Source organism: Sinohyriopsis cumingii, chromosome 13 (assembly GCF_028554795.1).
Source record: "Sinohyriopsis cumingii isolate HCF-2022 chromosome 13, ASM2855479v2, whole genome shotgun sequence".
NCBI classification, from domain to species: domain Eukaryota; kingdom Metazoa; phylum Mollusca; class Bivalvia; order Unionida; family Unionidae; genus Sinohyriopsis; species Sinohyriopsis cumingii.
In genome coordinates this window covers 34,863,429-34,890,476 of record NC_142973.1, presented here as the reverse complement: position 1 = coordinate 34,890,476, position 27,048 = coordinate 34,863,429, and the positions used below count along the sequence as shown (strand labels likewise).

Here is a 27,048-nt window from a genome sequence, read left to right as displayed (position 1 = left end):
CATTGCTTTCTATTGAATTCCTGCTCAGAATTAACACAATCCATGAAAAACAAGTGAATATAGAATTTGTACAGCCCAGTCTAAAGCAAATTAGGACTAAGTGGACAAATCTTAGTACTTAAATATAATCACTGTATCCAATATTTCAACATCCAGACATATGAAAAGAAGCTTTCTGGTATGAAAACAGTTTCAAGGCTGTTATTTTATTATACAACAACTGTAGTGAAATAATATTGGAAAGATGTTACTATTTTTTATAAACTTCTAATAGTATTTCATTAACATTTAAATTATTTCACATGAAAATATGCAACATGACTATTTGGAACTTTGTATACCAGTTTTCCCATTTTTGCCAACATTGCCTTATTTTGGCTGGAGAGATGTACTTGCACACAAATATTGGAATCCAGCTTGGACCCTGAGTTATGATGATCAAATGCACTTAAAACCAGTTCCAAGCTGAATGGAATGAGGTAAAGATTGTGGCAAGCCAGACTTATTAACACTGAGTTTGGATATTTTTCAAAATAAAAATTTTGCGGCTGCCAGTTGGCCCCAATTAATCATTCTTATTGGTCACCTTTACTCAGCAGTCACTTTTTCACATTGGTCACTCTAAACCCCTCTCCCCTGCAAATTTCCTTTATAAATTATAAAGATCATGTATGTAACATTGTAACTTGCACAGGTCCTGTGTGATCATAGGTCAGTTTTTTTCTAACCAAACAAAGGTTTTCTTCTGCATTAAGCAGTTTCTGGCATATACTTACATCATTGACTGCTCAGTCTTTTGCTTCATGAGAAAGACATTGTTTAGATAAAGGAATATTCTGTATCAATGTGCAAACATTTGTTACCTCACTTCACTCACCATACTCTAGTCACGTTGATGTTGTAGCTCAGAGGTGTCACTATGTCAAATTCAAAAGCTAGACAGTTTTTGTTGTAACTTACATGGTTGAAGGCAATTCATTTCTGATAGGGAGGATAGGTAGCTGTGTATCAAATTCGAAATGTAAGTCACATTTTGTGCCAGTTTGACTGGTATAGTTAGATACCTTCATCTATTTGCCTGTGAATTCAGGCTATCTCTTAAGAAGAAAAAAATTTGAGAAGAGATACAAGTCCCTTTTGTTAGGGTAAGGGGTCATTCAGTATTCAAAACTTGTCTGTAAATGCAGGTAAGTTTTGATGCCTGGGTCAGGAAGAATAGCGTTATGTGGGCTTTTTTAAATTTACTTTTGAACACAGGAATGTAATCCAACTGTCTTTTGATTGCAGCAAGTTGATCAATTTACTAATCCAGATACTGTTATTATTGCTTGAATAAGCTAAGATTTTAAGCTAGTGTTGATTTAATTTTTATAATGGATTAATGATTGCATGATATAGTAATCTTGTTGAACATAAATTTGGAGGAAAACTGAGCATGGCTTCATGTCCAAATTTAATACAACCCTTACCTAAAAGATGTTTTCATACCAACATATGCAGTTAAGCAAAGCTTTCACTTTTATTGTGTTAATTAGCTAGATTTGACAAAAAGCGTCCTGGCATTCAAGTTTTTACAAAATGATGCGAATCATTTTTCAGATAAAACCAGAGTTACTATAACAGACCTATACATGATTTCACAAGTATCTCTCAGAAGATTTGACCAAATTTGAGGAAGTGTCCTAAAATAAAGGACTTTGAAATTTGTTACAAATGATGCTTATTCACTACATAATGCCATACAAAAAATAGTACATTTAAAAAACTTAAATTCAGAAAGTTGTTCAACATTATTTGACCAACTTTGACAGAAAACATTGCATAAAAACCTTTAAATAGAATAACATCAAAAAAATATTTTCTAAGAAAAGGCCTTTCAAATATGGCCAAATGATGCTGTCTTGCCATCATGCATGAATGAAGATACAATAATAGAGAAATCTTTAAACGGTTGTTTTCATGACATATTCGATTAGCAGCGTTGAATTTCTACAGAAAGCATCATCTTGTTCTTGGCCACCTGCAGTTGCGTGCAGTTATTAGGTCGATGTCAGCCAGATGAATAAGTGATCTTAGGTCCTACATGGGCCTTATGTTTATTTTTCTGTTACTTATTACTCGCATTGCAAAGTATTTTCTCTAGTTAGGATTTTTAAAGTCATTTTCTTGAATTCTTTGTTCTCAGGATTTTTTATTTATATATATGCTCTCCATAAGGGGTATTATGTTTCAATATTGTGTCTCTGGCCAGCCATCTGTCTGTTACCCATTGTGTTTCTGTACAATAACTCAAGCTGTCCATGATGTACATGTACCAAGCATTTTTGATGGCTTGCATTTGGGCCAAGGAAGATGCTTACCAATTTTGGTTGAAAGAAGAAACATTTTTTGCTTACAAAAACTAGTTTTGCATCACATACCTTGACCAAACTGTGTGCATGGCCTGCATGTGGAGTAGGCAGAAAGCCAATTGATTTGAGTGCTAAAAAGAACAATGGTAAAGGTCACTGAATGAAAGAAGGAAAATGTTTTTTGGCAAAATAAACATTTGTCCTAGACTACATACCTTCATCAGATTTTGGTGGGGTGGGGTGAAAGGCTTGTTCTTAAATTATAGAAGAGGAATGTCAATATCAGAATAACTTCTGATCTTGAGAAAGTTCCTTAAACAACATTTCCATATGTCTTTTACTTTGGGTAATAAATAAATCTGTTGATTCTGGGATCTAGAGGTCAAAGATCATGATCATAGTAAGTTTCGTAAAAAAAAATGCTGTCTGTTTGTTTGGTTGAGACTGCATAACCTACTTGAACTTACACATGATGGTGAAACACTGGACAGGCATATAATATGCAGTAAATGGTACACTTGTTCATTTCTAATCAAGATGTCATGTTTTCCATCAATATTTAGTTCGTTCTACTTCATTATGTCAACTACCTAGTAAGGTTTTTATAATTGGGTTGGCTCATTTTATCTTGTCTGTCTCTTGTTCATATTTACTGTTTCATTGTGATCACAAGAGAATGACCAGATGTTCATACAATTTTTAATTTATATTTGTAGTGATATTATCTGTAAAGTTTGTAACTTTTAAAGACTTTACATCTTTGAAGAAAATTTATGCATATTTAATCTTTGTGTAGAAAATATTGTAAAAGTTTCAGATTTGTTCATATTTTGATGGAGCATGTAGCCATTGTTGACTTTTGATCTTTTGTTTTGTCACTGAAGGTACAGGTTTATTTATTCAGATAAAGTAATTTTCTTTAAACATAAATGTTTAACCACATATGCACATCTCTTTCATACCATGAAGGACCTACAAGGTGGTGGAAATTTTGGATTGTCCCAGCCAAACAGAGATTCCAAAGCCTCACACTCACCACCCTCAGATGTATCCAAGTATGGCACTGTGAAAAAAAGCTTCAGTAGGTTAGTGACTCATTATGATGGAATATTCAACAATTTAAAGTTTAATTATTTGTATAATTGATGAAAGTTCAAAATATTTTAATTCCTTGTGCATCAGTTGTACAATGGGATTTTCAAAATTTCCTTTTTTTTTAGAAGACCTGTATAGCACAGTTTTAGCACACTAGCTTTGCACATCTGTGGTCCTAGATTCAGTTTCGGGCCCATCATGTAAAAGGGTGATGTGGTCATTAATTTGATGTCCTTCACCACAAAAGACCATATTGTGCTAACATCTGAGCCATTGAAAGCGCTTAATGCTGGTCACCCATTCAAGATCACTTCTTTCCCCTACCTTAAAGATTACAATACACTAACTGAGCCATCAAGAATGCTCAGTATAAGTTGCATGAACTTGTATAATGTAAATTAAATAAGATATAATGGTATTTTAATAGCCTAGATGTTAGCATAAGATGATTTATGGGGTCAAGGTATGAAGACAAGCAGATAGCCAATCATTTTGGATAGGTAGTAATCAATGTATAATTCTCAGACACAGGGCTGCAGAGGTCCAAAGCAAGTGTGACAGTTCAGTGCTTCTCTGACAGTGCATATTGCATAGTAAAGACCTGTTAAGTCTAAACAAAAAGACAGTAGCCTTTCAAACAGCTCACCATATTTGCATTTATAAATGATCACCACCAAACCATTCTGAGATCACAGTGACTATTGTCCAGGCATTACTTTCATTGGCTGGTAAAGTCAAGAAACAAGTCACCAAAGAGGTAACCTTTATGTGGGTGCGGCAATCTAACAGCTAGCCCTCATTTCCAAGTAGATATAAGTAAACTGAGAAGGATGCTGCACCTTAGGGCACTGCAAATGGGCCTCCAAGCCATTTCCCTTGAGGAGAACTCAGTTTCCAAGGGCTATAGATGACAAAACATGGGGAGACAACCCAGTTTCTCTCTTCATGAGCCTTTATCTCACAGGAAATATTGCTATGCTCATACTGCTTTTTTTTTTACATCCTGGTATGGGGAAGACTTCAAAACTTGCAATGGAATGAGAAAGGTTCTACCCTTTTGAACCAAGTGAATAACATCAGTCGAAGCTGATGCAGCCAACAACACTAAAACAATACTTCCATCTCTCTTAGCACAAATAAAACACCTGTCAAGATTAATCACTTTGACATATTTTCATTTGAGTGCTCAACATCAAAGGAAGCCAATGCAGCCAACAACACTAGGCCATTCAGTTATTAAAGTACATATGAACGATCTCTTACTTAAACCACTGTCCATCAAGTTGCACCATCAGTACTTTATGATGCTCATGGCTTTAGCACAGTGAATGGTAAAATTCAACTTAGACCACCCTTGGTTCCTGGACTTCCTAACCCATCAGAAGCTGCAAACATGGTTCATGCGCTTGCTTACCAGGCAGCTAATGTTTGTGCCTGCCTCTTATACAGACTGACTTCAACCACAAGACTTGACAGTAAGTAAAGAGTACAAAGAAGAATTAAAGTCACACTTCCTTGAGTGGTATGCCAAACAGGCCATGGACACCATTATGAAAAAAGATGTTACTGGTGGCGATCAGTGCACAATATTAGTAAACCTTGCAACCTATCAAGCCAATTCACGCTGAATGGATAATTGCAGCTCATGTGACAGTGAGTAAAAGATTGGACCTAATTATCAGTGCTTTTGAGAAAGCTGGACTTGTTTATTCAGCAGTTAGGGAATTATTTAAAACCTGAGAAGCATTTGTGAGTACCATGAGATTTGATTGACACTATGTTGATACATTGGCTTTGTCCAAAAATCGGTGTGACGTGTGAGCTTTAATATTCTGCTGTAATTAGTGTATATACATAGTGTTTCATTAATAATAGTGTTTCAAGAAATAGTTATAGTATTTTACAGGATTTTTGTTCTTTTGGATTAAAAATGCATAGATAAAATGATATGTGCTTTCAGAAGGATTTAAACGTTTCAGCAACAGTTGTGCTCGAATGAATGATCAATTTTAATAAGTATTAAATTTTATTTTCATATACTATTATTTTGTATATTTGTATTTTATTTTATTTCATTTTCAGTATTACAATTGTTTGAATACCTTATGCTTTTTCTCTGTTTTCTCTCCATCCTTACCTCACATATCGGTTTAAGTCATGAGTGTAAAATTACAGCTGTCAGATACCTTATCGAACGTGTGTTTTGAAACAGTATAAAACGATTAATAATCCTTGTTTCAAAGGTTAAAATAAAAAAATAAAACACATGTAAAAGCTAATATTTAATTGCCAGATTACATTATTGACCTTGATTTATCAAATACTAGTACAATTTTAAACTAAGCATAAATGAGCAGAAGGAATATTTTTCCTGATACACTCTAATGTTCCAAATCTACCCTCCACATGTACTTCCTTGGCTAAGACGCCATCATCTAAAAATGACCAAGTCACCCACAAAGACCACATTCGAGGAATTTTTCTGCTGCATCTGCTCATAAATAGTACCTTCAGTTTCCATTGAGTCATTTCTTCCTCATATAAATATTTGTTTCATGTATCAATATTTTGTTGTTTTTCTGCATAACATTCTATTCTCTTTTTGCAAGCCAAGTTTTGTTCACTACTGATGTACGCGTTCATAGTATTAAAATAGTGTATATTAATACACAGTGTTCAGGTTTCATTCATAAATTTAACAACACATAAAATACGAAATAAAACATAATAATTTTATTGTTTCAGTTATATTATTCCTTAATAGGACAAAACTAATAATATAATTGTTAAAAGTATATAATAAAAAGGTTATTGATTGTGTATTGAGAAATATTGGTCCCTCATTCATGTTATGCTGTATGCCCTCGCAAGATTGGGCGTCCTTTGCCACAGGCCCTTGGGACCAGTATTTTTTATTACTCAGTCAATAACCTATACATATAATATATCCTTGGAATTAAATCATGCTGCAATATCATATATCCTTGGAATTAAGTCCTGCTATAATATCATATATCCTTGGAATAAAGTCATGCTATTGTATCATATATACTTGAATATAGTCATGCTGTGATATCATTTATCCTTAATTTAGCAATGCAATAATATCATATATCCTTGGAATTTAAACATTTAAAGATGCAATTTTTAAGTTTTAAGGTAGTTAATGTTGTTTAGGATGACATCAATATTGTTGATTACATCAGATATAATAAATTGATGTCTTCAAAAAGAATACATTTAAAGCTTTCATTTTGGGTGTGCATATTACCCATAAAAAATTAAACAGAGGAATATACAGAACTAAGGAATGATTGAATTAGTTCTTATTATCTGGAGATATTGATCCACACTAAAGGTATGGTAGTTAAAAAACATCCAAAACAGTATGCTTCGTGTATATGTTATGTCATGTGTAACTTAATGAGGGAACTATATATAGAAGGTTCTTCTTTTTTACCTTGTCAATATTAGAAATACTGAATGTAAATCACTATGATAGTATTTTCGCTTGCTTTCAAGATTCACTTATTCTTTAAGAAATGGTGGTAAGTTTTGCTCTGAGATCAAGGATGTATTTTAACAGATAGCCTAACTGAGTTCAGGAAATACATCCCAAAAGTAGTTTGTGTGGTTGACAGTGCTGTTCCCATATAAAAATGTTTGGGAACAAGTATTTCTTTGAGCAGATTTGTTCCTTAATCATTGTGTTAATTGTACAGGTGGACACTGTTTGCATAAAATGTTTATTAAAGGTGATGAAAAATCGCTCACCAAATGAAAATGCATTTAATGTGGTGTTCATTCTATTTTTTATTTTTATTTTTATTATCAGGTTTTCCACATTTGCCAAAGCTGGTGGTGATGCATTTTTGTCAGGCCAGATGTCAGGAAATGTCCTAGAGAGTGACCAAATACACATCCTGGTTAGTATCAAAGTCGCCAATAGTGATCATTAGATTGATCAGTGATGACTCAGGTATATAGTTGTCTTTGCGTCTTTAATATTGCAGTTCCTGTCAAATATGATACTGGAAAAAAATAGTTCTTGTATAATTTTGATATGAGAAATAGATGCTGTGTTTTTTGTGTTGTCCTTTTTAGTTGCTTATTATTATTATTGCTATGCTCAAGAAAGTTCATGTTCAGATGTCTGTCCATAAGCAGTTTGGTTTGCATAGATAACTTTAATGAGAATTGATTTCTGCTTGTCTTGGTTTTGCGGCTTTAAATCGATGAGACTTCAAAAGTTTGAATTCCTGCATTTTACATCATGGTGTGCGCTTGGGCAAGGTTCTTTCCTGAAGTTGTCTCAGCACGAGCTACTTGTGTTTCATTGCTGTATAATACCAAATCAAACCAGTCATTTATAGGAGTTGATTTCCCTACTACCTGACATTGGTTTGTGTAATATAAATTATCTTAGGATTGTTGCATTTCAAATTATTGAGACCTTGAATGGATACAATTTTTAGAGTTCCACATCAGCACTTACAGGAGTGATGACCCATCTTCTGACTTTGCTTTCGACAACTTAACTTTATTAATGTTTGTTGGTTTTCAATGAAATTTGGTATGCTGCTTATGTTGGTGTATCCTAGAATAATTAAGATTTCTGGTGTTCAGAAACATTGTTTTAGGATTTATGGCCTCTGATTGGCTGCCCTTGTGACTTAAGTTTCTACAGCATAACTGTACTATGGTCTCAGAGGCAAAGGTATCTTAGAATTGCTGTGTCCATCCATCAGACTATTATGTGAACACAGCTAGTCTTTCAGTCCATAATGAATTGTGATAATGCTTTTAGAAAAATAGTCTTTTATTGCCGTCCAGCTGAATGCAATGTATAAAAAAATCATGTGAATGCAACACTTGGAAAGGTTTTGATAAATCACCACTTTGAAACTTGCTACATGTTGTGGTCATCATCTGAAGATGTCTACAAAGTACTGAATGGAATGTCACATTGACAAAGGGTTTTCACCAGAAGACATCTTATAATGTCATGTTGGATCTAATTGAAAATAGTTCCAATCTAACCTTGAATGTAACTGACAGAGCATATATATCTTACAAATTTTGTTATTGCTACTCCTTTGGAATGGATAGGGATATCAGCATGGGGTTTTTACTGCAAGACTAATTTAGTTGTTCTTAAATGGTACCACTTGCATATTCATTATGGCAGTCATGCTGGCAGACTTAAAAATCTTATTATTGCTACTCTTCCTGAATGGATGGTCATGTCAGTATGTTTTTTTATTATTGAAATACTTATTATGATGTCTACTTAGTCATAAATGAAAATGTTACTGATCCCAACTTTAAGATGGGTGCCACAATAACTCTCGTGAATGTCCTGTTAATGCTACTTTTAGATTGCTTGTCATACCAGTATTATTCACCAAAAGACTGCTTATGATGTCTGGTTGATCCTAAATGGAAATGATGCTAGTCTGATACCCAGTTGGTCACAATGGCAGACAGCTTGAAAAGCTTGTAATTGTTACTCAAACAACCTTCCCCTCTCCATTTATAGCAGCAAGGGGTTTTCACCACATTAATTCTTATTATGTCTTCTTTGTCCAAACTGAAAACCTTGTTATGGCTGCTGCAGAACATCAGAGATACTTTTAATACTGCATAGTTAAAAGGAAGAAATAAATGGTCTTTTCTTCAATCCCTGGAAATTCCTGTTGGCTTGTAGAGCATCAGTCCCTTTGAGTGACTCTTGTTTAGAGTTATTGCCTTTTTTGGCTTGCAACTGAATACAATGTGTGAATTTTTTTTGTTAATACAGCTGGTCACATGGTTTTGATGCATCACTGTGAAACTTGGCACTTATTATGGTTATCATCATATGGTATGTAATCGGACCAGTCATTGTAATTGCGTTAGTTTTGGAAAGAGTTATGTCCCTTTTTACTGTAGACTCATCTCCATCATGGTGATAGAGTTGGGATGCAGGAGAGCTGTGGGTATATTTACATGAGCAGCTTTCTCACCATTCCTCTTGTTAGATGGATGTGCTGTTTTATGTTAATAAGACATTGAATGAGTACATTTCCATCTTTCCATGACATATTTTAGAGGATTTATAACCTCTTGAGTTCCCATCATTTCAACTACTTTGGTGTCTTGCCTTATATAGTTAAGGCCTTGTAGGAATTTAATTTGCAGTATTCCATAAAATCATGTACACGAGTTATGGTTTACAGTGCAGACAGGTATCTGGGTACTTGGGTACCAACCTATTGTTAATAACCTGGGTAATAAAATGAGCTGTAGGGTACCCATTTATCATATACATGTTTTCTACCAATGCTTGCAAAGGCAGCATTCACTTTGTTTTAAAACTGACAATCTTTTTGATTAAGCTCCAAATGTACTTTTTCAGTGCCAATCAGAGGTCTGCCTCTTCCATTAAATAATTGACCTTAGTTCAGTAGCTTGTTTTCCCACGTGACAACTTTTTTATTTGAGCTGTGAGAGTGGTATGGTGGCAAGTAACAGTGGGTTGTTATTTGATCTTGCCACACAACTGAAATGTGTTCCGTTGCAGCCTTGAATAGATTTCACAAATTGTATGATCAAAGTGTTACAGAGCTGAAGCTTATTCTCTAAATAAGCATCTGCGAATGACTGAAGCCATAGAAAGTGAGTCAGACAATATTTTTGATTAGACCATGAAGATTTACTAGATGATGATGGAGGGATTTCAGAACTTTACCAGAAAATGAGGATGAATTCTTGGACTTTTTACAACATGACATTAGGTCTTGATATTTTTAGTATTGTGTGTGTGTGATTTGGATTTTCACGTAGCTTTAACAATTGTTCAGTAATATTGCTATGATGTCTGCAGTATGGCAGTTTATAGTGATGTTTAGCACTGGGGCACAACCTCCTGCATCCGAGGCAGATGCTGTAACCACTAGGCCACCGGAGCAGTGTATTTTTTTTTATACTGGAAATTAAACAAATATTGACTTGACTTCAGATTTGTACACATTTAATACAATTTCTCTTTGATCGAGTACCCAGATTGCTGATTGTTAGGATCGAGGGTACATAGTAGACGTTTTCTAAAATGTTGACAGCTGATGCTCTCTGAGTGTCCCTCTGCTTAACTTTGGTTTCTGCATCATTTCTAATAATTGTTGGATTTCAACTAAATTTAGTTTGCACTTTTATATTGATGAAACTTTGAATGAGTTTGATTTCTGTCATTCCATGATGTTGTTTTCAGGACTATATCCCTTCATTGTTTATCCTTCTGACTTGATGCATAGTTTATCAAGGATTGACGAATATCAACCAGATTCAGTTGTCATTTAGAGGAGTTATTGACAGCTGGCTTTATTTTGGCTGGTTTAGTACATTGTCAAAGATCGAAGGATTCAGACAGATTTTCTGTGCTGTTTTATATTGATGAGACCCAAAATGGGTTTTATCCTTTTGACATTGGTTTCCACAGCATAACTTTACAAAGGAATGTTAGGTTTCAAGAAAAAGTTTTAATGTACCTATGCATTGAAGAGACTTTGAAGGAACTTTATTTCCATGTCATCATTTACAAGTTATGACACTGTTCTGGTGGCCTAGTGGTTAGAGTGTCCGCCTCGGATGCGGGAGGTCGTGGGTTTGATCCCTGGCTGAGTCAAACCAAAGACTTACAAAAATGGTACTAACAGCTGTCTCGCTTGGCGCTTCCGCATTAAGAGGTTAGTGTTAGGACTGGTCGGCCTGGTGTTAGGATAATGTGACTGGGTGGGACATCATGCCACATGTCTGCGGCATGATGCCCCAGTGCTAGACATCACTATAAACTGCCACACTGCAGACATCGTATCAATATGACTGAAAAATTGTTAAAGCTACATTAAAAAAAATCAACCAAACCAAACAAGTTATGACCCCTGAATGTTCATCCTGTATGGACTTTAGTTTCTCTCTGTTTAAAGAACAACAAACAGAGCAAATTGTAGTCAGTGGATCCTATTGGAATGCACTTGTTGCCAGTATCTATTATTATCATTATCATTATTATTATTGTTATTATTATTCCTTTCCAGGATTCTGTGGACGGCCCTATCTGGAAACCAACAGATTCACAATATACATGCTCCATTTCATCACCCAAGAAAGAAAGTAAATTGAAGGGACTGAAAAGTTTTATAGCTTACCAGTTAAGGCCTTCTGTAAGTTTCTGAATTTGTGACTAGCATTTTTCAACTATTGACAGACATAGCAAACAAAAAATTAATTTCTTGACACTACAGTAGTGCAATTTGAACTATGGTCCAGAAGATTTCTAGTACAGTGAATGGTGTTATGCGCAGGCATTTATTTCTTTGTAAATAATGGGTTCAGGATGCTAATGTCAAGCTTAACTTGGTGAAAGTGCAGCATAATCAATCACTTTGGCATCCATGATCATGTTGTCTGTCCATTTGTCTTCATGTACATCCTCACCCATGATTAACCTCGGTGTTAAAGATTTGTATTTACCCTTATTATGGAAGTTTGGCTTAACATGCTGGCTATAGCAAGTGCTTGTTTCTGATAAAGTGCTTTTCAATCATGTACATTTAGTCTTATATCCACAAGTATGTATATGTACTTTTAGTGTAGGAACTAGATATTCATTACTGGTACACAGTTGTAATGGCAAGGTTAATACAAATTAGAGCTCTGTATTTATTAAAGCTAATAGAGTTTGAATTTAATGTTTAAAAGTTTAATGAAATTGACATTTTTAAACAAATTTCATTAACATTGCTTTTGTGGTCTTTTTCTTGAAGAGGAATAAAACATGAGTACTGTTGATGAAGTTTCCTCAAGTAAAGAGGTCTAACTAACTAACTGTTCATTTTAGGAATTGTGAAAAGGGAAAGTTAAAAGATTTAATTAATATATCCTGGTGTATATGCTATATACCAATTCAACAGAAGTTAGCACAGTGCAGACACAGTAAATATGCTTCCATATATATACTCTCTTATAAGTTAAGACCAACAGCAAACAACATATATCGCATACTAAGCCATCACATCATGGTCTGTTTTGTTTGTTCTGCTGATTACTCGTAACAAACTGTATAGACCCAGATCTGAAAATGCATTATGTGATGGCAGATCTGTGTCTGTGCAATTTGTAGTTGGACTAAACTTATAAGCCAGTATTCATGGCATATGAAAAATAGTTGTGTTAGTTGTGCAGACTGTGCACATTTTTTAACAATCATCCTTTCAGTTTTGACAATTCTATATATTTGAAATGAATATTGAAAAGCCATATTTCTAATCATCCATTCATAGGAAAAATTAATTGCAAAGTAGTTTTCTCTTGATACCTTCATTTTTTATCTTTCTTCAGTTTACCAATATTCAAGTAAGTCGGAGATATAAACATTTTGACTGGTTGCTATTGAGGCTAGAAGAAAAATTTACATGTATTCCAATACCTCCATTACCTGATAAGGCTATCTCAGGTAAGTGACCTACATTATCTTCATCACTTTTTATCCTTAACCCTCATCCATTCCCACCACCAGCTAGCATCTTTACCCATAGCATGACAGTGGTAAGTAAACATGTTTTTATTACCTCATGCTGGAAGAGAGCATAACTTCACTGATATTTTAATTACACTTTGTCCCAGCTTTTACAGGGGTATAATTTTGTTCATGCTGAAACTGATCATAAACTTGATAAAATTGTGCTGCCAAACACAAGCTGCTTTTATTTCTTTTTATTAAAATCAGATATTAGTTTTCAAAGTTTCATATTACAAGCACTGATTCTGAATAACACACAGCTCTTGAATATTGCCTTTTGAGATGCTAGTTAACAAGCTTGCCTTTTGAGGTGCTCTGGCCCACTTAGTCCAACTATGTTATTCCAGCTTTTGAATGTATGTGAGCTACAGTACACCTGAAGCGCATTGATCATTTTTCACTCAGGCCTTTGTAGCTGCTTTTGAATCATACTCCACTGCACTGCAGATATGAAACTGCCACTGAATTACACTCCATTTCACTGTAGGTACGAAGCTGCCACTGACTCACACTCCGCAATGAGTAATAAACCACTGTTACGGTGTGGTCAGGCCTAAGCAGTATTAAGCTGTATTACATGATAGAATATGACTAATAAAATAACAACTTACTGTGAGCTCTGTATGGATAGAGTCATATACACAAGGCAATCCATGAGGTGGTTAGGTTGAGTCAGTTCATGCCAGTTTATGCCTTGGATGTTAAGTGTACTTGAGCTCTATGTCCTCATCTGTGGAATTTAATGCAGTAAATTATGCCAGAATATGTCACTGAAGTACTTTCATCAGTGCCATAAATCAGCATAAATGATCAAACCACTTTTTGTGTACTAGGTTGTGATCAATGAGAATGAATTAATTATCCCACGTTTTGATTTACTGATTATGGTTTGTGGGTTTAATGCCATTCTTCAGCTTATGAATTGCTTTATATGGCAGTCAGTGTATATGGTGGAGGAAGAACCCAGGAGAAACTCTGAAAGAAACAATCCATGGGAAGCTACCGGTAAGCTTTCTCACAAATTCACATTGGTCAAGTCCAAGACTCAAACCCATGTGGAAAGAGGTGAGATGTCAGTGATCTGCAAAGGCAAGCATATTAGACCACTTGGCCACCCAGTGCCCCACAGATTATAGAGTCTAGACTATAAGTGTGCCTATTACATGCATGCTTTTTGACAGACTCACTACTTGTACTTTAAAGAAAAAAGTCCATAAAATATTCATTTCTTCAAGTTAGCCCTCAGTAATCCAGTTTTCTGGGCAGATATAGTTTTGTTCTAAAATGTATCTTCTTATACTGATTAGACCTCTTTATACTTGACACCACTTTAAAATGGTCAATTTTTTTTTGTCTGCACCAATGTCTGTTTTACTGGGTTCTTCCTGTTGTAAGCTGTTACATTTCTAAACGACCTAGTGGTTAGAGCGTCCACCTTAGAAGCGGGAAGTTGTGGGCTAGAACCCCGGCTGTCACATCAAAGACTTACAGAAATGGTACTAACAGCTGCCTTGCAAGGCACTCAGCATTAAGAGGTTAGTATTAGGACTGGTCAGCCTGGTGTCAGGATAATGTGACTGGGTGGGACATCATCCAGCAAGATGCCTCGATGCTAGACATCACTATAAACTGCCACACTGCAGACATTGTAACGATATGACTGAAAATTGTTAAAGCTGTGTTAAAAATCCTCATCAGGCACACACAATTCTAAATGCTTCCTACATGCATTAATCATGCTTGATTTCCTTTACTGTAATTTTGTTTTGGTCCACACTTAGAAACTGTATCAGCACTTAATCATTATATCACTATGCTTCTCATCTTTGCTGATTCTTCTTTGGTGCTTTGTTAGAAGTTTCACAGAACCCCTGCTTCTTTATGTTATGCATGTAAAGATAAGCCTTCATGCCAACTTAAAGATTGAATCTCTCTAATTAGACATTTGTCATTTTTTGTCTACCTTGTCATAAGCTCAAGTGAGCTTATGGTATGGTCCTTTTTCCATATTGCATTGTACAGTGTTGTTAGGTTTGCATTTGCTATTTCCATTTTCTTCTCAGAAACTGCTCATCAGAATTTAACTGACTTTTCACAGAAAGCATCATGACATAAAGCTGTTCCAAATTTGTTAAAAAAATGTCATTGGCCAAAATAAACATTTTCTCAAAAGCCAATTAAAAGATTTGAATAATATTTGCTGTGTTGTGCGTTAAAATACATTAAAAGTGGCTTAGTCCAAGCAAACTGGGTATTGTTGATTTCTGTTGCACACCAGTAACCTTAAGCAAGATACATTATTCTTATTGACAAACAAAATCTAAACAACTCTATGTATCATTTTAAGATGGTATCACAGTATTGAAGTACATGGAAGATTTGTAGTTTTAGTTTATACATGTACATGTAGTTGTTATGGTATTTCATTTATTCAGTGCCATTAGTGATATATCATCAAAAATTCAGTTTTGTATTTTTTAGCTTTTAATTAAAACAAAAATAATCCAAAAATGCTTTTCCCCGAAATATTTTGAAATTAAATTACCAGGAGCAAAACATTCCATATTGTTAGAAAACATCCTGAGAAATTCGGTAGTCAGTTGGGGTTGATCGAGAGGTGGGAATTGGACCTATAAACGTCAGGTTGCGTTCAAAACCTTAACCACAGAACCACCATGGATACCCTCAGTTGGGATCTCAGTTGTTTCCAAGGAATGGTCCCAGGGGGCATAAAGACAGGTCTAGGTTTTCATGCTAACAACATAAATTAACTCCATTTGTAATACCAAGTAAGTTACATTTACTTTAAGGCTTGGGGCTAGGAATAGTTTCTACATTTTAAATTGGGGGCTAGTTCCCAGAACCACTGCTTGCATAAATAATGGTCTTTTCAGACCAAGAAAGTGTCTGTCATATTTTCTGATGTTTTTGGACAAAAATTATTAAGGGGTGAAGCAATACACCCATGCCGCACATCAGTAGGGTTCACAACATAGAGCTCACAATATGATACATTATAAATACACATATAAACTTGATGTTCATTTTATATTTCAAAGGTCTGTCATCATTAGGGTAGTGCCATTTTATGTTTTGGTTTTATTTCCAGCATGTATATTACAGATGTAGACTTGGCATCTGTTCATGTGCCATTTATGTCCTTGACAGAACAGACTACCTGTTACTTGTCAGTGGTTTTAATTCAGCCTTTTTGGCCATTTCAAGCTCCTCTATTTGATCAAATGCAGGACTTGTCTTGGTCACCTTGCCCTTTGTTTTTTGCTGTTTGAATGCTTAAAAATATCTTATTTCATGTTTCACTTAAATTTGGAATGCATTTTGATATTATTTTTAAAACAGAAGAAATAGTGCAATATTCATGCAAGGAAAATCTCTAGAACAAGTCCGAGTGTAGAGTGGATGCAAGTAACAACCGAAAGTATCGTATTGTACTTACTACATATGCTGAACAACTGCCTCTGACACAGACACCCATTTCTGTTAGTAAAAAAGGAAATTATTAACGTCACCAATGTACCTTCTAGAAATTAACAAGGTGACTATAACTTGTGAGGTTTGCAATTTGCTTTCACCAATTCATTGCTAATGTTGTTTTTTTTAATCCTGTTGGCATGGGTCATTTTCTGACTACATACATCAGTGTAAAATGAGACATTCCAAATTTGTTCCCTAGGTACAACTTAATTACTTAGATCATTTAGTGGACACTTTTTCGAAAAGCTTGTCTGTTGCTTTGTGTCTGTTTGGATTGAGTTTTGATGCAGTGCTTATTGTTTGTCACACAGTGAATAAGCTACAGTTCTGATTGTTACTTATTGTTTAAGCTTAAACAAATATAAACTACCAATCAGAATTGAATGTAACATATTTTACTGCATGACACACTGGAAGTGTAGCCTTCAAATTCAGTACATCCACAAGATACGAAGCAATATGGAAGCTTGTATAAAAGTGGTTACTAAATGATCAGTAAAGTATTTAAATCATAGATGAGGAACAAGTCTGGAATGTCATCTTTATGTTCATATATTTATCAGTGACTGAACATGCTAATGGGATGAAATAATTATCACTGAATTGACGGCAGGGGGAGATTTCAAACCATGGGAGTTCAAACCACCTTGTGTGTATTTGTTAAAGGTAACCAAGTGTGTTGTCAATAGTTTTTTGTTAATCTGATAGAAAAGAGTGTATATGTCAGTGATAACTCTCTTAGATGAATTATCAATTTAAAGAATAAAAAGACAACAACAAATAATTGTTTACGACTGCTGAAGATTAAAGTAACTTGTGTAGAGTAAGTATCATTTTGTATTGACTCTTCACGTCTTGTATTGATATGGAAAGTATTGATGCATCATTATATAAATTATTTCACTGTCTAGAATAATAAGACAATATTGCAATCCATGTCTGACTGAAGACAAATTAGAAAATAATGCAAATTCCCTGGCAAGACCCCCCTAACAATATTAGGTTATCCCATACAGCAGTGTACTCAAACTTCACATGTACATTAATGCATAAAACCAACATTACTTGCATAGTTTCATACTTTTATTCCCACTTAACAAGAGAATGCAAGCATTAAAAAATAACTAAATCCATTAAGCGATAGCATATGCCATGTTTTGAATCCCAGTATGTACATGGTATAAAAAATATCTGCAACCCCACAACATTAATAGACAAAGCAGCAACAAATTGCCTGAAACTTTTCATTCCAAACCACATTTCGGTACAAATTATGAATTTGCATTCACAAAATAATATGTATCATTTACCTAAATAAATCACTCCATTTTAGACTTATCCTATAAGGTATGATAATACAGTCTTAAAGATATTCACAAACTCTCTGCAGTACAATACCTATGATATCTACAGTACAATACCTATGATATCTACAGTACAATACCTATGATATCTACAGTACAATACCTGTGATATATACAGTACAATACCAATGATATCTACAGTACAATACCTATGATATCTACAGTACAATACCAATGATATCTACAGTTCAATACCTATGATATCTACAGTACAGTACCTATGATATCTACAGTACAATACCTATGTTATCTACAGTACAATACCAATGATATCTACAGTACAATACCTGTGATATATACAGTACAGTACCTATGATATTTCTGAGATCAGTAGATCTTGATGTTGGCAGAGGACTAGTAAGGTAACTCAACTCACCAAAAATATTGTATCTTTGTAGCTTTAGTGAGTGTATGACATTTGATCAATAAGACACTTTTCAAATGTTCAAATAACTTGCCAATCTAGAAGAAAGAAAATATACCAAAATGTGAGGATGGTAGTCTCATGACTTATTTTTTTCATTCTTGATGTTGTTTTTGTTAATAAATTTGGACAAAGTAAACTGATCACGAAGTGTTTTCCTGATGAAATGTCATTCACCATGAACGAGTATCTTTATGTTTGTTGTCTCAATTCAGTAGTTTGTTTGACTCCATACTTCTGAACTCCTTGATCATTGCATGGTTTTGTTTGCTTTTAAATTCAGCCAAGCAATATGCTAAGCGTTCAGTGGCTACTGAATATAGTAAGTTTTTCAGCCTTAAAAAAACAAAAAAAAATTTCCATCTTAGGGCATGGTTTATTTTCACTTCTATAAATTTCTTTGTTTTGTTTGTTTGCATGTACCATTTTATTAGCAACAAAGAGTACTGCAAGCAGGTTTCTTATGTAAGTTTGTTTAAAAATATTCATTTATTAACCTTTCCCTACTGCAAACTGCAGAGAACCAGATTTGTCATCATGAAATTTAACATATCACCAGATCAGGGTCATCATTGTTGATTTGAAATAATGTTTAGAATGTATAGTGTGGACCCTGATCAACTGGCATATTATATGGCAGCACAATCCTTTTTGTCTCTAATCCGTTTTAGAGAACCAAAAAATATTGCCTTGTTATAAATGAGGTTGCCTTAATTTTTTGGGACTCTTTCTTGCTTTATACCATAACCATATAGTGACAGTATATATATATATATATATATATATATATATATATATATATATATATATATATATATATATATATATATATATATATATATATACATACATACATATATATATATATACATATATATATATAGACTAGTTTATATGTATACATCTAACCTTGATGGCATGTTTTGACTACTGACATTTCAGCTTCCAACAGTTCCTTTAACCGATCATCTGTTGCTAAAGCAGGTTAGTTCTTGAGAAATGTACACAAAGTGAACATCCAGTTCATTTTAATATCTAGTTCACTTTAATTATCTCATTCATTTTAATATATTAGTTTCTCATTCACTTTAATATCTACAGTATTCTCCTACCATCCCATTTGTTTGTATCACCTTACTGATTTAAAAACTGAAGATATCAAGGTTGTAAACAAATGCACAAAACTTTGTCATTTCATTAATTGATTTATAAGTTTTAATCTGACTCGCCAGGAAGTCCTAAACACTGTCAGCTTGTTGGCATTTTCAATCAGACAGCATTTTTTTTCACCAACATGGTCACTATATGTTTTGTCTGGTCTCCATTTTCAAGCAACAGATGTGATGTAGCTCACTCTCTGAATATGTGTATATGCAAGGTTCCTCCTATTTATTGGTTCAAATTGTTTTGGAAATATTATAACTAGACATTAGAAATTTGGATGCAGACAGCAGTTTTCATTGAGTAGACTGTGTGCTTGTTAAGTAGGAGTTTCCATTTGCATTGAAATGCCAATAAATCAACAGTTTCGGGTATCCTTTGGCGACAGTCAGGTTAGAAATTATAAATCATTGAATGAAATAACTAAGTTTAGTGCATTTTTTATATCTTTGATGCTTTTCGTTTTAATACTGGCAGTAGGGTATAGAAAACACAAGAGGGTGTGGAATTACTATAGTTACCTTCAGTTAAATATGTAATTCATTTTAATATCTAGTTCACTTTAAGTGGTATTTTGCTCTGTTCTTCAGAAGTCAGATTTATGAAACAAGTTTAACAATATAATTTGCTATAAGCCGCTGCAGAGAGTGGCATTTTTATCTATAAATGAGCTTCATTTATTTAATGTCTTGAAAATACAAGTTTATGGTTCTCTTTATCACGCTTTGGCTTAGTGCAGTGGTTCTTTAACATTTTTGTATATGGGTCACTTGAATAATGCTAATTTTTTTGTTATGCAAATAAAGTACACAACTCATATTTTAATATCTGCAGTCTTTCTTTTATAATGTGATGGATGAGCTTGGTTTTTTCCCGGGATTTTTAAAAGCAAAGTTCAGGTTCTTGGTTGTTCTGCAACTTTTCTGAGGACAACCATATCACAGTTTGAGGACATCTGATTTAGTGGCTAGCATGCCAGATACATGATAAAAGAGGTGTGTGTTTGAATCCTACCATTGAATCAACCAAGGTCAGCTACTCTGGTGTGTCCTTTGGCAAGGAAATTGAATTGCCAGTTACATTGCTCTGCCATAAAACACCAATCCAGTCTGGTAACTGCAAAGATTAATTAACATTGTTGTGATATGAACAAGTGTTAAATCACTGTGACATATGTGTTTTATTAACAAATAACAATGTTTTATTATAAAGCAATATATTTCCTCTGTGCAGATTTTGACAGCACTTCTGGGATAGTTTTTCCTGTTTTTTTTTAATATCACCCCACATCCTCCAACATACTTTACGAGATATCGACAGTAGTAGTCAGTCACTAGGATGATGTTATAAAAACATCGGGTTTGTGCTACCTTAATATTTTTTAGGGTACTAACTGCTTTTAGTGTTCAGTGCAGTTTCAGCTGGAATGGGGTGAAGAGTTTTTTAAATTTCTTTCAGTTTTAAGGTGGTGGGTCTGATTTCTAGCTCACCTGGTCATAAGGCCACATGAGTGCATAGTGTGGCCCTGCATCCTTGCACTGTTTGTTGTCCATCAACATTGCTATTTTTAAAATTCATTTAAAACATTGTTGGGTCAATTTGGATCAGACATGGTAGGAATGTTTCTCAGGACATGCTCTACCAAAAGTTTGCTTAGGGTGGTTACCTTAGCAATGGTGTGGCTTCCATAGCAACCACAATGGAAACCTATTATTAACTTCGCAAGATTAGCTACATAACTCTTGATAAAACCTTAACACGTGTTCCATTAAAATTATGTTTTGGGCTTCCCTGCCCTGGATGTGGCTTCCATAGCATGCATTTTAAAAATGTTTTTTTGATTACATCTCTAGAAAAGTTGAGCAAATTATGACATGTAAGTATTACATTACTAAAATTAGTTTTGCCTTCCTCCCCAAACTATAGTTTCAACTTTCTTTGTACAATGGCCAAGTCAGTTGTGATCTTACATAGAACAATATTTAATAGGACATACTGTACCAAAATTGTGTTCTGTATGGCTTCCCATGCATTGGTGTGCAAAACATCTCCAGAACATCTGAGCCATTTGATTTCTACTAACAGCTGCCGCCTTGCTTGGCACTCAGCATTAAGAGTTTAGTGTTAGGACTGGTCGGCCTGGTGTCAGGATAATGTGACTGGGTGGGACATCATACTATATGTCTGCGGCATGATGCCCCAGTGCTAGACATCACTATAAACTGCTACACTGCAGACATCATAGCGATAGGATTGAAAAATTGTTAAAGTTACATTAAAAATCCAAATCACACCCACCCACCATTTGATTTGAAACTTTGTAGGAATGTTTGTTTAGATTTGCTGTACTAAAATCATTTTCAGTGTGGTTCCCCTATCAATGGTTTGGTTTCCACAGGAACCATGTGGAAAACCTATTTATAGCATCATCTTGAAAATGCTGAAACAATTTTGATCAAAAATCAAAGAAATTTTCTTATGATATGCCTTGTCAAAATTGTTTCCAGAGTAGCTTACGTAGCAGTAGTGTGGTTTTTAGGCAGCCATGTGGAAAACTTGTTTTTGTCTTTGCTGAAGCATATGAGCAAGTTGTGATGAGACTTGTTAGGAGTGCTTTTTATTAACTTTCTGATTCAAAATTGTCGGATGTGGCTTCCTTGGTAGTGGTGTGGATTCCATAACAACCAGACTGAAATCTACCATGGATGCTTATCGTCAATCAAGTATGGCTGTTGTTGCAAAGATGTAAAACAAAAACAGGTGGGGTGTGGGAGAGGCAGTGATATATTTATATGATCAAATTTCTCACCATTCTTATTTCGTCATGAATTTATATATCCATTTATGTCTTGTGTATAAAATTGGATAGTAAAAGGATGTAGATCATGTTTTCTTGACTGATTGAAAATCTTTTTTGGGGAATACATAAACTCGCTCAAAGGTTTTAGATGCTAAAATGTGAAAGGGGAGGGGTTTTCTTAATAGACAGAATATGGCATGTAGTTTTAGCAGAGGAAGAATTTAATAATCAGTCTTTGGTATGGGATAAGCATGCCATTGCAAATGGAACAGTAACAGAGTGGGAAAAAAGACATGCATTGGGTAATATTTGAAAATAATTTGAGCTTTTATAGTTGCTCACATGTGATAGACTAAAGTTCTTTACATTTAAAAAGAGAGAACTAGGTGAATATAGTAGCAGGTGCAAGGAAACAGCTTGCATAGACTTTATAGTGGGTTTTTTGTTGTTTGCTATGACTTCATTGAGAGAGCAAGACAACAAGAAATTGTTTAATTTTGGAAGGTTTACATCATTTAATTTACATTTTGTTTGATATCTTGTGTCAGTAGTTTGAATCAGTGTCATGATACTGTCACCAGAGTAAATATTGTGATTCATTGATGCATTAGGGATATACTGTCACCAGAGTAAATATTGTGATTCATTGATGCATTAGGGATATACTGTCACCAGAGTAAATATTGTGATTCATTGATGCATTAGGAATATACTGTCACCAGAGTAAATATTGTGATTCATTGATGCATCAGGGATATACGGTCACCAGAGTAAATATTGTGATTCATTGATGCATCAGGGATATACTGTCACCAGAGTAAATATTGTGATTCATTGATTCATCAGGGATATTAAACACTTATATTGGTCAGTTTCTTCGGTGCTATTGGCCAGTCACAGACATTTGTATGTCAGTATGCCTTGATGGATGCAAGACCTTTCCACAAAGTGGGTCACTATTAACTATATTTGATGCTTCTTTGGCTTAGTGTGAAGATCCTTTTGGGTGATTTTAACCTTTGACCTGTGCAACATAGTGATCACTTTGGCATTGTGTGTGTGTGTGTGTTCTTACGTTTGTTACTCCATACATATCCCTAATTAACACATTAACCCCTGGAGGTTTTTGTTATTATTGCCTGAAAATCGCGTAGGAAACACATTTTGAAAGCTATTTCTGAATAGATCCGAAAACACCAAATCCCAGGTCATCTTTCAATAACATACTGCCTGGTTGTGTTAGAAACATCATTTTTCATTGGCTATTTGACTCGCGCATGAGCAGAAGGGTAAAAGTTGGATTTTTTTATATATATTTTTTTGCTAAACAGAGCCATTATTTTTATATGGAGACCACTCTTTATTCCAAATGCCCATCTATACCTACTTTTTGCAAAGGCTCATCTGTCTGTTTACAGTTCATACTGGTTTGCCTTAGATTTGAGACCAAAAAGTCTAAAATCCGGACACAAAATCGGATTCTGACCACGTGCGAATTTTGGGTACAAAAAAAGTAGGGTCCAAAAAATGAGTTTTTTTTATTTGTATTTTGTAGTGCAGCTAGATATTCCAGATTATTTGGTATCATTGTAGAGCTACATGTCTACCCTTCTATAATACCACCCACATTAGTGTATCATGCATGACCGTGACACTACAGAGCTTGGCAGTAGGCTACTACCTCCTGCCCCGTTAAGTCGTCGCTAGGGGTTAATGTGTTAAATTCAGCTATAAAAGTTTTTTTTCTCACTTTCCTTTTATTTCAGTTCCACTTTATCCCACCCACTTAAGGTTTGGAATTAGGTGCTCATAAACTAACTTCCTCATTTTAAAATTCTTTATATTGCTAAAAGTTTTTTTACTTGTACTTTATAGACAAATTAGTCATAATTAGCAGGTGGTCTTGTGTAAATAATAGGCATGTTTGTTGTCTGATAACACAAGTATGATTATTTGTTAAAAGTTGTTTTGAGGGAGTGGTCTTATTTTGGGGTTGCTCAGAAAATGACAACTATCATCACAGCTATATTTCTTTTGTCAGGTCGGTATGAGGAAGATTTTATAGAACACAGAAGGAAACAGTTACAACGATGGATGAACAGAATGGTGCAGCATCCAGTCATATCTCAGTCAGATGTTTTTATACACTTCCTCACATGTACAGATGACAAGGTAAACCTGATTAATGCATTGTGATTGTTTTAAGTCATTGAGCAACATGTTGAAACCATTGTACACCACTCCCTCGATAATTTGCGCCCTGATAACTTTTGAACCCACTTACAGCGCAGGGTCAGGCGTGGATCCCGTTTTAAATCAGAAAATACCCCAAAACTGATCCCTATTTGTTGACCTTGAAGAAAATCGTAATCAAAATTGATAACGCAAACTTTGATATATTGTTTGTTTTATCTTTGAAAACGATAGATAGGACCTGGAAATTTTAACCAACATTATGAAATATCAACTTTAAAAAGAAGTCATATAATTTGTTACATTTTCTTTCCAAACGACATTCTTAGTACACCATGATTAACGATATTCAAAGAATTTACAATCAGTGAAAATGTCATGCCTATTGGAGGCAGTACTAAATTAATTAATAAATACCAATGAAACATTTTTTTTAATCCACAGAAATTTGTGTTCTAGTTCTATTTTTTAGTTCCTTTTTAGTGTAATTATCATAAGTGCAATGTGTCCTCTTGTAATTAAACGTGAAACATGTCAATCTGCTGTAACAGCTATGTCTGCAAGCATGTCTCTGAAAGCTAACCGTGTTTTGATATCAGACTAGTGGAAGCATTTGTTGTATTGTTACACTAAATAAAAAGTGGGCCTCCTTTTCTGTTATCACATTAATTATGTCTTTTGAATCAAAGCCCAGTCGTATGTCAGGTAACATTTCAGTCAATCAATCAAACACTATTATAAATGTTATTGTGTATGTAATCTAATGAAGTTACCTTAAATTAACCTATTCAGTCATAACTGATTAAAGATAGCAAGGCAAGCAAGTGAAATGAGTACTTCGTAAAATGAAGAGCTTTGTTTCACATATACGGACACTTGTGGGGAAACCAGTTTCAGAGAATTCCTGAATTCACATGTAGAGATATCCTAAAGGATGATATGAAGTTACTTGCAATGAAATCAATATCTTACTAATTGAACAATTAAAAAATTGAGTTTTGACATGGATGATGGTCTCATGAAATGTGTTTTTTTTATAAAAAGGAATCTTGTTTGGTAGTGTTTCAACAGTTAGTCTGGTTTCCTGCTTGGAAGACTCCTGTTTTTGCTACATACTATCAACAATGCTCCTGGAACCAGACTAATAAACAAAAGAAAAAGCTGTGACATAATACATGAATGTTTTTGCCCACCATGTTGGTTGTTGAAACCAGTTGGAATCATATTATGAATCTTTCAAATATTGGACATTTTGAAAATAAAAAAATTTTATACAGAATTACGAACAACTTCATCGGAAAAAAGCACTATATTGACAATTCTCAACATGATTGTAAAACGAGGTATCAGCCATTAAACAGCCCAGTTCCCCCCAAACCCCGTGTTTCTTTACGTGTCTAGCGGATTATTTTTAGGTCCCTTGGTAACTCGTGCCCTCTTTGTAGTGCGTTCTATGTTTTTGGACCCCGATGTGTGCAAGTTATCAAGGGAGATGTATTCTTGTATAAGCTTGTTCACTAAGTTTAAACTTTGCAAATATCTTGTTGTACAGAAGAAAAGAGAAATGCCAATGGTAGATGCCATTCCCTCCAAAGACAATGTTGCATCCTGTATTTTTGACTTGGACTTTTGGTTATACTTTTTTAATTAGGTGGACAAAAATTTAATTTCTTTTACATCTTTTATTTAATTTGTTTTAAATTTTGTGTTCATACCTTGTTGTGTAAAAACAGATGGATCATCTGTGATTACCTATAGCTAAAAGTTGTGATTCAGAGTCACAATTGACATTATCAAAGTAAAAATACAGAATAGAAATTTATGAAAATACAAAATAAAGAAAAGCAAAAGCATATAATGATTAGGATCAGTCTCTTTTCGGTTTTTAGTGGTGATTTCTATCGTTACTGTGACTATACTAGAATCAGCAGCCTTGAATCTTCTAGAATTGCTGTTAGTGTTACATGCTTCATATGGTGAGAAAATGTCTCATTGATCTAAACTTAATTTTTTCTGCAGCTCTTCATACCATATTATAACATGTTTCATGTACATCAATTTATGTAGCTACATCTATTTGTATGCCTCACCAACTATCATTTATACTTGTACTGTTATGCATATGTGTGAATTTCTCTCTGCTTGTATGCATTCATATCAAATTGATTTCAGTTTATAGTATCTCAAGTGATAGAGAAATTTGAAGATGATTTGGAAAAGTGGCATAAAGTAGATGTTTTGACAACTTTTTGTTCTCCAGAAATGGAAACAGGGCAAAAGAAAAGCAGAAAAAGATGAATATTTGGGTATGAAGTTTTTCCTGACTCTGAACACACCACCAAATGCCTTATCAATGGGAGAAGTGTAAGTATTGATTTTAGAGTGCATAGCCAGTAAGATTTTGAGATAAAATACAGGGTTCCCATGCTACCGGGAAATCTGGAAAAAGTCAGGAGAAATGATAAAAAATTCCTGACCATGAAAAGTCCTGGAATTTCACAAATATTGATGAAATTTGGGAAAAACCCAGAAATTTTCCTCCACCAGTTGACGCCAGAAACAACCACGTAACTAAGTCATAACTAAACTGATCACGAGTTAAATTT

General features: G+C 34.4%; 1 protein-coding gene across 2 annotated transcripts in view; it reads left to right on the top strand.

Annotated features, from left to right (window-relative positions):
- LOC149785187 (sorting nexin-33-like) overlaps positions 1-27,048 on the top strand; it is a 93,192-nt gene that overhangs the window by 30,887 nt on the left and 35,257 nt on the right. Inside the window, exons 5-11 of one of the 2 annotated variants that reach the window (XM_089978990.1) lie at positions 3,321-3,436; positions 7,282-7,372; positions 11,522-11,647; positions 12,825-12,939; positions 19,231-19,272; positions 24,291-24,421; positions 26,703-26,806. In XM_089978990.1, coding sequence (XP_089835116.1) covers positions 3,321-3,436; positions 7,282-7,372; positions 11,522-11,647; positions 12,825-12,939; positions 19,231-19,272; positions 24,291-24,421; positions 26,703-26,806 — 725 coding nt within the window. The remainder of the gene's footprint in view (positions 1-3,320; positions 3,437-7,281; positions 7,373-11,521; positions 11,648-12,824; positions 12,940-19,230; positions 19,273-24,290; positions 24,422-26,702; positions 26,807-27,048) is intronic. The other variant, XM_089978991.1, reaches the window with a different exon arrangement.